Here is an 11,904-nt window from a genome sequence, read left to right on the forward strand (position 1 = left end):
GGACGCTAGCTACTATTTGCGAATGGATTGTGGCCTGGCGATCGGCATCAACACAGCTTTACGAGGCAACTTTGATGGATTTGTGGGTGATTGTAAAATGGCTAAATAAAATACAACCGAACTCAGTTTTGCTTCCGTTGCCTTTTTAAAAACGTGTTTTTAGCGTGTGGGTGTAGCGTGAATGCTTAAGCTGGTGTATGTTTTGCCATGCCTGGCTGCGTCTATAAAAACGGTGCGTCCTTTGTGTAAAATACAGAAATAGCACTCGTTATTGACACTGCGGCTAAAAATACAATGCGCCGTATAGTCGTGAAAATACGGTAGTAAGTTAACCAAAGAAAAGTCAGTCAAGGCTGGAAAGCGGGTTGAAGCGGTTTATTGACTCATCAATTTGTCATTTTCAAACACTTTATTGCATGTCAATAATAATCAAGAGTAGGGGGAGGAACTATTAATCAAAATCAAACCCCGCTTCCCAAAAAAATCATCATATACACAATTTCTTTCTGCACTAAGTCCTAAAATACTTTTGTAGGTCAACCTAAATGTTGAAGGAAAAGAAAATAAAGACACAGAGTTGAAGAGGAAGCCATTTTTTCCCAACTTAAGAGCAGAATGGGGACCAAGTTTAAGAAGAATAAAAAGCAAAATAATAGTTTCTTCCAGTCACTTTGAGCTAAAGACTAGTAGCACCACTCCAAAGCAAAGAGGGCTCCTCCTTTTCTCGATTTTTTTGAAAGTGTGAAATGATTGGTTAGACTATGACACAATATTAGGGCCACAAACAAAAAAAATTGCCTATATTCGTAATATTACATATTTTCACGTATTAAACGTAATATGGCTAAATCGTAAATTACAAGGTAAAAGTTGCAATATATCTTTATGTACTTTACGTAATATGAATAAATCATTTATGTAGTTGTGATGTTACGCAATGATCCTAGATTTAAGCAGAAATATAACAAGATTAAAACCATATTATGATTTTAGTTATGTAAAAAAAATCTGTATATTACATAAGTTTGCATAGTAACAATGTAGCGTGGCTATATCATAACATGTAGTATATTTAAATTATACATTGTAAATTCCTTTTTTGTCATATTAGGATTTTAATTGTAAGATGACAAAAAGGCGTAAAATGAAGGAAAAAAAAAAGTCATGGCTCATTTATGAGATTTAAATAATATCACGAGATTTGAATCATGCATTGAAAAAATATGAGATGGAAGATGTAATATTACGACATAAAAGTCATTGTATGACATTTTATGTATCGTGGATGATATAATGTGACATTTACGTGACTTAACCTACTATTATGAGATGTGCCGAAAGATTAATAACTTATTTGTAAAACCGATTCTACACCCTCACGAGAGATTTGTAATATGTCGTAATATTGCACAACTCGATGCCATATGACAGCCGTTAAATGGTCAGAGTTACGGCATTCCGTAACATTACCGTATTTTCTCGCATATAAGTCGTATCTGTAACTAAAAAAAATGACTGAATCAAGGGTACGTCTTATATTCGCACAAGACTTACAGCGTTGCTATACTCTTTTTCACCAGTAGATGTCAGCAAATTCACGTTTACTATTTGTTGGTTATTTTCTGTTTTGTTGTAAGAAAAAAAACATTATTGGATGATTTACTAACTTCCTTATGATATTGACCGAAATAATGTGCTTTTGATTCATACACTATTTCCGAAATACCATGTGCATTGATTTTTCCTTCAAAGTAACACATTTGTACTCCCTATTAAAACCATGAATTACCGTGAAAATTGTGAATCAGGGGGCGGCTTATATGTGAAAAATTGTAAAATTCAATAATTTTAAGGGTGCGGCTTATATGCAAGAAAATACGGTACCCGATGTGCCCTAAGATTAAACAGATCGTAAAATACAGCCTCAATATTTTTGATTTTAACGAAAGCGGCGCCACATCTTGTGAAATGATATGACGCAGAGTGCATAAAGTTCAGTAAAATTACAACAGTTTTTTTTGTGATATTACGAATATTCTAGGCCTGTTTTTTGTTAAGCCCTGATACTTTGTCATAGATAACATACTGTACATGACCATCACTTAAATACAACAAGAACAAAAAAATAATAAATGGCATACACACTATTAACAACATTGGGCTAGTGTTTCATATCTTGAGGCGACAAAGCCAAAAAAAAAAAAAAAAAAAAAAAATCCACATAAAATGCATAGCAATTTCCAGAGGGAGGAAAAAAAACAAAATAAATACTTTTTTAAAATTCTTTTTTTAAGCAAGGTTTTCTTCGTTCGAGCGACCCTGAGAGGTAATGGTTGTATGAGTTTTTTTTCCTTGTTTTTTTTTTGAGATGAGTAATGTGGAAAATCTATAAAAATGGCAAAAAGGAAGGAAAAAACTATAAAAGCTTATGTACACGTCGCTCGCAGAAATGCCATGCAAATATTAGTGTTCCTTTGGTTATTTTACAAATAATCTACATGCGTGTCAACTTTTACAAAAATAAGTGTAGAAAACTGTTACAAATCTGAAAAAAATGCATCATCCAAATGTAAAAAAAATTATATAAGTTGCATCTTTTATCATTCTCCATCTAGTTTGTATTTTAAAGCTATAACCAAATAATATATCTTTTTTTAATTAGTGAAGGTGCACAATGACAAAATAGCCTTCAACGCGTTTGCTTTTTATTAATTTTTTTAAATTTCCTTCAAAAATCTTATTAAACCTGCATAGCGTCGTTATGTGCAACCTTCAAATGTTTCAAAAACAGATTCTAGACGTAAATCGTAAGTGCTTGCAAAAATCAAAAAATGCCCGCTAAAAAATCATTAGTTCACCTACTACTACTGCTGCTACTACTACTATTACCACTACCACTACTACTACTACTACTACTACTACTATAACAACAGTCATTTAACCCTTTATAAGGCAAGTCAATATTTTTGGTTATTAAAAAGACTAAAAATCACTTTTTTTAACCCAATTGCAATTAGTTTTTCATTAATACATTCATTTTTCAGCATTTCCCTCTTTATTTTGAGCCACTCTAATGATTTAGGGCAGGAGTGTCCAAACGAGAACATGCGGCAGGCTGCCCAGTTTTTATTGGCCCGCAGCAAATTATGAAAATATCAAACATAAAAATGGCTCACTAAAGAATATTAAATCCTGCCTAAATTGTGTTGAATTTCTCCACGTTAACACTAGATGGAGCTAATCACATAAACTCCATTACAGTAATCCCTCGATTATCGCGTCTTCACTTATGGCGAATTCACTACTTTGTGATTTTTTTTCCCGCTATTAATGTTTATTTTTTTTTTTTTTTTTTTTTTTTAAGTTCATAAAAATGTAAAAATCCACGCTGAAACTCGTAAACAGAAGCCATCTTTGCTACTAGGACTCAAGACTGAAGAAAAAAAGTTATAATACGGGTGACCCTACTTCGCGATTTTTGGATTATCGCGGCCATGTCTGGTCTACATTAACCGGGATATTCGAGGGATTACTGTATTCCCAATCAAAGCAGGAAACTGCAGAATTTTAGTATTTTGTTTTTCATAAATACATTTAATAAACAAAGAATTTGATCTGGAAAAGAGCTATCTTGGTTGTTATTTTCTTGACTTTTTTGTGGTCACTGGACATTTTCTCTAAAATATATATATCACCCCTGTCAAGTGATTAATTTTTTTTAATAACGGACGCCATAGTTAATCGAAAAAATGTAAATGCAAAAAAATGATTATATACTTTACAATATCTTTACGCCTCTTGATTATTTTGTTGTTAGTAGCCCATTTCCTGCCACTGACATCAAAAACATTTCAAAAATCATGTTTCACTGCTATTGACGGTGACAGATTACCAATTCAATGTATGGGAAATCTATTGCCGTCTATGGCAACCAATGAGTTAATACTTAAAAAATTACATTTTCAAAAACTTGATTCTGATTGTGTAATCAACAAATAAAAGGCCAGGATGAGGATAAATTGGTCCTGGCATCCTTAGATTTTTTATAAGGGGCCCTCAGAGAAAAAAAAAAGTTTGGAGACCCCTTAGTTGGGGGCATTTCTGTGTCACTTCCTGCTTATTTCGGTCAGTTCCTGTTGATTTTGGGACATTTGCATGAAAAATCAACTCTGGCTCTGGCCTATTAACATCAAAGTGTTTTTTCCTTTTCCCATTAAAACTCATAATATTTCAATGAGTGCCCTATAAAGGGTTAAAGCAGGGTTTGCGTTGTGGTAGTTAGCAAAAATATGCACGCCTTTAACATTGTGGTCACCACTGAAGGCGATACACACACACTGGGAAAAGCTGGACGCGATCTTCCACTCAAAATGAATTGGACGTACATTGCCGTCAATGGCAGTGAAGAAGTTATTACTGATGGCAAAAAAATCTGAGAAAAATGCTTAACAACTTAAAAGAAGTTAAAAAAAAAAACTCCAATCTAAACTGCCCAAAAAGCAAGTAGTGTTGATTCAGCCCCCAAAAAGTTAGGGATCGTCTCTTGGGTGAGAAAAAAATGAATCGTCGTTTTGTACCGAAAAACTGGCCACCAAAAAACTACGAGGTTTGTGTACCAAAAAGTCGCGGCGCATGCACACCCAGGAGATGTTTGGTAAAAATGTCCGCCAGTCAGGATATGGGGGGAAAATGGGGGTCTAAAAAATTGTGCATAGTCGGTCGTCGGTTGTCTTGGCACGTGTCGTTTGCCCATTTTTGGGGGGAGTGCGGGTTTCTTCTCTCCTGTTGACAAAAAAAAGTTAATTCTGTTTTTTTATGTTAACCAGTTAAGGATTCTTTTAATGTTCTTTATTATTATTTTGTTTCTTTTTGTATGTTCTTATTTTTAATAGATATACCGCATTGGCCCGAATATAAGACGACCCGAACCCCCTCTTTTGAAAACTTTTTGAACACCAAAATCATTTTTTATACAGAAAATAATTACAGTTCATCTGAAACAACTTATAACAGGCGATTTTAGTAATATTCGGAGAATAGTCCTAAAATTATGTGATTAAAAACATGACATTACTTATTTTTGCATGACTTGAACTGGAAGTTATTAGAGTGAGCACAAAACGTCGCCAGATTGTAATTTAGGATACTCAAACTCAGGAACGGCATCAACAACCTTCCTATTTTTCCAACAACATTAATCTTATTTGAGTTTGAACAGTAATACCTTGACATACGAGTGCCCCGACATACGAGCAATTTGAGATACGAGTAAAATTTCAAGCAGATATTTCCCTTGATATACGACACATAATTTGATATAAGAGCATACAGCCGACGCGAGAGGCTGCTGTCTTTCTCCCCGCAACTCCCTTGTTAAATGTCTCTACGAGCACTGGGCGGAGCGTTGCATTTTTTCAGTGTTTTTCCCCCGTTAGTCAGTGCAGAATGGGAGAGGAGTATACTACTTCCCGTTGGCAAGTGGTCGTGCGTTATCCTATTGTGAGGACATTTGTGTGCATCATTTTTGGAATATTTTGAAGGAAAAACAAAAGCAAGCAACCTTCGATAGGTTCCTGTTAAAAACTGCAGCTGAAATTCAGGGTGGAGGCGGGGCAAATAGAGCCAACCCGGGAGAAGAAAGGTATAAAAATGTAAACCAAATTAGAATTAAATTTAGTGTACGGTTAGATTAAACTTACTTTTGAGTGTCTGTATCATAATCCAAGTTCATTTAAATTTGTTTTTTCATGTTACAAGCGCGTTGCCGTGCATTCTCTCTCTCCCCCCTCTCTCTCTGTCCCTCTCTCTCCCCTCCGCGAAATCCGTCTAATTTTACTACTATTAAACATCATTACCACTAGTTATTTGTTACTCTGTTAATAGATGACGAATTAGAACAAATAAAAATGTTTTTTCATCCCAATATCCTGTTTTTGGTGTTTTTTCAGAGGGTTGGAACTAATTAATTTGTTTTTAGTTCATTTCTATGGGAAATGTTGATTTGAGATACGAGTAAATCGACATACGAACTCAGTCCCGAAATGCATTAAGCTCGTGTCTCAAGGCACCACTGTATTAAGGAACATATTTTATATTCATGTTAATGAACATATATATGTACATATGTAAGATTGTAGCCGAGGTCTAATTTCCATCTTTAGTCTCTAGTGCAGGTTGAAGATAAACGATGACACATACTAGACACACGTAGCAGAGTTTTAGACAGCGTTGTGATTACAATTTTGCTCGTCTAATAGCCAGGCTTTAAGATGATTGGCGAAGCAGTTCAGAGATGCGAGTTCACGTATGTTAATTGGTATTGAGTTCCAGGTATGTGCGGCACGGACAGAGAAGATGCTTTGGCTGAAAGCACTGTTTTTGAAGGGAACTACAGAGTCACCTATAGAGCCAGCCCTTGTTGATGTGTTGGAATTTTTTGTACAAAATTTTGAAATGAAGGAGCTTTGTGTTGGAAGATTTTGTAAACAAAGGTGCATTTGCATATTTAACAGTATTTTTTGGCTTTCTGTCCAATATTTTCAAAGCTTTCTTATACATGGTTTCAATTGGTTTTAGTGTTGTTTTGCAAGCCGATTTCAGGAATACGGCCACTGTCCGCCATCGGCGGCAATGAACTCGCAGTTCGGTTGGGAACGAGTCGACAGTAGCGGTTTAGATTACCTGTCCGAGTCTTTAGCTGGGCACCCAGTTGCGGGCGGAGCCTTGGGCGGTGGCCGGCCCAGCGTAGGACTGCCCGGCGGGCAGGACGGGGTCGAAGTTGAAGTCGATGGCGTCTCCGTCCATGAGGTCACTGTTGATGATGTAGTCCACGTCACAGTCCAGGTTCTCGGTAAACATGTCCACGTCCAGGTCGGTGGGCAGCCGTTCGGGCACGGCGTGAAAGCAGTGCGGCCCCCCAAAGGGGTTGGCCGCCTGGAGCGGGGCAATGCCGGACAGGATGGCGCCCAAGCCCGGCGAGGCGTGGTGCTGGAGCGGCAGGTGTGGCCGCGGCTGGGTCGGCGGTCGGAGGTTCCGCTGGGCCACGGCTGTCACCTCCGGAGCCTTGGCCAGCAGCAACCGCGGCGCATCAGGCCCCAGGCCGGCCGCCATCAGCATGTCGCTGGGCGGGGGCGAGTCGGAGGTGAGCAGCGCCTCCAGGCCAGATGCCGTGCGGGCGCCATAAGGGGTTGAGCCGAATAGGGAGTTCCCAAAGGCCGGGCCAGCATCCGGCGGTGAGAAGGACGCACGGGGCAGCAGAGTGGCGGCCGACGGCAGAGGGGTAGGAGGCGGAGGTGGGACGGGGCCGCCTCGCCGCCCGCCCATCAGCGTCAGCCCGTCGATCAGGTCCAGCTCTTCCATCAGGCTCTCGGCCAGGGCGGGCGTCAGGGCACCACCCGCATAACGGCCCAGCAGCCCGTCGTCGGCTTGGCCCTCGTCCTCCTCCTGCCCGGGAGCGATGGGTGACAGGCGGCCGCTCAGGGTGCTGGCATTGGAGCTGGTGCGGGGGCGGAAAGACGTCCACATGTCGGAATCGTCCGGGACGCCCCCCCGGGGTGACGGGCTGCCGCTGCTCACGCCCCACTTGGGGAACTGTTGGGACGAGTTGGGGCTGTCGGCACCAGTCCCCGCCCCCTCTGCCTGCTTTTTGGTCTGCTTTGCCCGCATGCGGCTCTTGAGCAGCTTCCCGCCATTGTCCATGGAGGCGGCGCGGCGGCGTGGGGCCTTGCCCGTCTTGCCCCCTTCAGGGTTGAGCATCCACCACGAGCTCTTGCCCGTTGACTCGTTGTGGACGCGCAGGAACTTGTTGTGCAGGGACAGGTTGTGGCGGATGGAGTTCTGAAAGCAAACGCAATCAACATTGACCTCGGACCACCCAAAAAAAGCGCATTGGTAGCTGTCTATCGATGTCTGCCAGTGACACCAACGCACCTTCAACCGTTTTCAACAAGAAAAGTATCTCATGTGGTAGTTAGCACAAGTAAGGGGTGTCCAACTCCTTTTTGACTGGGCTGCCAAAGAGTTAGGGTTCGATCCCAGGTGGGTGCTCACTGTGTGGAGTTAGCATGTTCTCCCTGGGCTTGCCTGGGTTTTCTCCAAGTACTCTGGTTTCCTCCCTCGTCCCAAAAACACACAGGGTAGGGTGGTTGGCATTCTGAACTGCCGTGTCTTTTTTATATTTTTGGACATTTTGGATTAGAAAATATGTTTGGATTAAAAAAAGTAGGGGGGAAATTTTAAATACTGTCATCCTTCACCACTTGGCGGCTTGAGTCTATCGCTGAATTTTACATTAAGTATCCAAATCAAAAATGTTCATAAAAATGTTAAAATTTATATTGAAACCAATGTTCCCTCTAATTTTTCATATATCTGGACATACAGACAACCTCCCTGAGCACACAGAGGACCAGTGTGAGCAACTTCATAAATGCTCGCTATGGGCACACACCAGTATCACACCTGCCATAAGCAGGTGCATGTCTACTACCTTTAAATGATCTAGTCATAATAACATTTTATGATTAATATCTATGAATAAAACATCTTAATAAATGTCGCTAGACTATGCACACAGCTAACTTAAATTTTACCTTATTTTTTTGCGTCTATCCTTCTCACCTCTCATTCTCATTTAAATGACTTTTCTGCTGAATGTGTCACTTGATATAGTCAAGCTTCCATTTATATGCAGTATTTTTCCATATATATGTATATGTGTATGTATGTATATATATATACACATACATACATATGCATATATATACATATAAATATATATACACATAAATATATATGTACACATATATATAATATATATAATGATTGTTTTTATTTAAACATTAATCGTCTCTTCTCATTTGTATTGAAAAAAATGTAAGGACATTTAAAAAAATACAAGAGAATATTTCTTTTTCAGAAATTTAAAAAGAGGACGTCTTAATGTCTACAAATAAATATCAGAAAAGATGTCAATTTGTTCTTTGATGAATTGTGGCAACCCACTTGGCACCCGAGGCGGTCCTCCGAACCAAACCGACAAAAATGAGGTGGACACCCCTAGTATAAATGAAGCTCCTCAACTCACTTTGGCACCGAGATACCACCAGATGGCGCCAAAGTAGGAGTTGAGCGTGAGCGGGAACCCAGCAAAGGGGTCAGTTTACAATCAGTGAAGCACTTTCTATTATAAAACAGCAGATTTTGCTGGCGGAGGTCACTCACCTTCCATCCGGCTGAGCTGTTGCTGTCCCCCTTGTCGCGGAAATACGGCACGGTCTTGACCATCCACTCGTAGATCTGCGCCAGGGTCAGCCTCTTTTCGGGCGAGTTCTCAATGGCCTGACTGATAAGGTCGGCGTAGCTCTGGTTGCCCCAAGCGTTGCGTCTGGACGACCCCTTGCGGGGCGTCACCCCGCCGGGAGCCCCGGGCTCAGACACCGGCGCCCCTGGCCCGGCCGCCTTCTCCTGCTCGGCAGCAGCGCGCTGCAGCCTCTTGCCCTCATCCTCGCCGGGCGGGGTGCCGGCGGCCGGCTCGCCGCCATCGGGGGCTTCCTGTTTGACCGCCGAGATGTCCGGCCGGGGCAGGGGCCACGTGCACGAGCGGGGCCGGCTCTGCGGCTCGAAATCCGGGTCAATGGGTGGCAACGGTAGTGATTCCTCCATGGCGAAGCCCTCCTCCGCACCGGAACTACTTACAAACCTACTCCGATGTTTTTATCCGACCAAAGGAAAAAAAACAACAAGGTGGGGGGATAAAAAAAAGACGCAATAATCTGGGCACACCAATAGCTCCAGTTAATCCTCAGATTGGAGATTAGGGAACCCAAATAATCTCCTTAAAACTAACTATCATAAACCTCCTGATTTATATAGAAGGGAACCGGGGCTCCTTTGTTTAAAACCCAGGTCAAAAATAAAAATTAAAACTGGACTAAAATGTGAAACTACTTTTTGGGAAGTTGGACAGTATGGATGAGTTTGTGAACAGTCATCAAATTAAATGGTGGATTCTATTTTAAAAAATTAGAAGAAAAAGGGTTACAAACTAGGTGGACTTTAAAAAATATGACCCAAATATTTTTACAAAGACCCCAAACTACCCCACCTACTACTACGCAAACTGACAGTCCATTGCGGGGCAGAGGGAGAAAAGAAACTACAAAATGGTGGTGGTTGTTTCCAAAAATAAAAGTGATATACGAAAAGTAGCAAGCGAAGAAGACAGGTTTGACTTACTAACTGTTCTTTAGTTTTTAGGTGTGCGCAATCCGCCACATGTCGCCATCTGCCATGTTTGTCCACTCGTGGCGCCGCGCACGATGCCACGAGAGGCGGCTACAAAACTCCTCCGACTCCGCCGAGGCCCCGGATCTCGTCGAGCCGGTCTTCTCCCCCGCGCGACTCGGTCGTCACCGCTCACGACAAAAGCCCCTTCCGGCGGATGGCTCGCCTCACGCTGCCCGGCTGCAAACTTTTGCGAAAACAAGCCCGGGTAGCCCCCCGGTCACGTTAGCCGCTTAAGCTCCTGCTACTACGGACTTTGCGAGGCGCCGAAAAGTCGGCCAAAAGATGCCGGGAACTCGTCCAAAGTGGCCGTTTGGAGTCGGCGACGACCGGGCTGGAAGTTCTCGTCGCGCCGGTGGTCTGAAGATTCACGTTTGGGCTGAGTGGAGGACTTTGTTAGCGTTTGTTTTGTTTTGACTCGAGGCGAAGACTCCCTTCTGACGTCTGTTTACCAATGTCAAATCCAAGATTCTGCGCATGCGCTCGAGGGGCATTCTGGGAAACAGAGTCTTCCAGCCGGAAACGCGGGTGTAAACAAACTTGAACCTTTTATAGCGCCTTATGTAACCTGTCCTCACGTCCTGGTACGTCCAGTCCACACCGATCAGTTAGACATTAACTACAACTGGGTCGGGTAGCCAAAATAAATAATACATGAGTAAGAGTCCTATTACTTTATTTTAACCATTTAAGTGCAACATACCTACTAGTCCTACAAATCAAAGTTTATTTATTGCCCAAACACTACTTTGAATGAAACAGTAATGCATGATATGAAATTGCATTATTGAAGGTTAATACTTAAACCTTCTTGGATAAACAATATATAAGTACACACACACACACACACGCACACGCACACGCACACGCACACGCACACGCACACGCACACGCACACGCACACGCACACGCACACGCACGCACACGCACACACGCACACACACAAAGACAGACGGACTGATGGAAAGATAGTAAAAAACACTTGCTTTATGATCTCCACTCATTTTTAACACAATTTATTTATCTACATTATGATTAACAATTGCGCAATTGTATTATATATATATATATATATATATATATATATATATATATATATATATATCCATTTAACTAGAGTTAATTATTTTAACCGTACATTAACGCATTCCTAATAAGATAATATAAATTACTATTTTAGTATTAAAAACGTGTGCTAATTACTATTTTAGATTTATCAGCAAATTGTGATAATGTAAATAATTGCATGTAATCTCACATCTCACACAATTAATCGCAATTAAATGCCTTAATTATCATGCATATTCTTTTGTTCGTTCGTTCATTCATTCATTCATTTTCTGAACCGCTCACTAGGGTCGCAGGGGGTGCTGGAGTCTATCCCATCTGACTTCGGGCCAGAGATGGAAGACACCTTAAATCGGTGGCCAGTCGATCGCAGCGCACAGGGAGACGGACCACCATGCACACTCACATCCATCCCTAGGGGCAATTTAGTGTCCAATCAGCCTACCATGCATGTTTTTGGAATGTGGGAGGCAACCGGAGTACCTGGAGAAAACCCACACAGGCCCAGGGAGAACATGCAAACTCCACTGATCTGGATTAAACCCAGGACCC

The 11,904-nt window shown here is 41.5% G+C and overlaps 1 protein-coding gene across 1 annotated transcript; it reads right to left on the reverse strand.

The window, feature by feature from the left end:
* Positions 1–360: 360 nt before the first annotated feature.
* On the reverse strand, positions 361–10,795 carry foxo4 (forkhead box O4). Its single transcript, XM_077609444.1, has 3 exons — positions 9,223–10,795; positions 6,682–7,836; positions 361–4,782 (listed from the first exon to the last, which is right to left on the reverse strand). Exons 1-2 carry the CDS (start codon positions 9,661–9,663, stop codon positions 6,694–6,696), a joined length of 1,584 nt encoding a protein of 527 aa, XP_077465570.1. The 5' UTR covers positions 9,664–10,795; the 3' UTR covers positions 361–4,782; positions 6,682–6,693.
* Between the last annotated feature and the right edge of the window lie 1,109 nt (positions 10,796–11,904).

This window comes from Stigmatopora argus, chromosome 9 (genome assembly GCF_051989625.1).
Source record: "Stigmatopora argus isolate UIUO_Sarg chromosome 9, RoL_Sarg_1.0, whole genome shotgun sequence".
NCBI lineage: Eukaryota > Metazoa > Chordata > Actinopteri > Syngnathiformes > Syngnathidae > Stigmatopora > Stigmatopora argus.

Bases quoted from the DNA above. Each gene is read 5' to 3' on its own strand.
- foxo4 (XM_077609444.1), bottom strand. From the start codon at position 9,663: ATGGAGGAATCACTACCGTTGCCACCCATTGACCCGGATTTCGAGCCG. The intron at 7,837-9,222 runs GTGAGTGACCTC...GTTTGCTTTCAG, and splicing joins ACAGCTCAGCCGGATGGAAG to AACTCCATCCGCCACAACCT.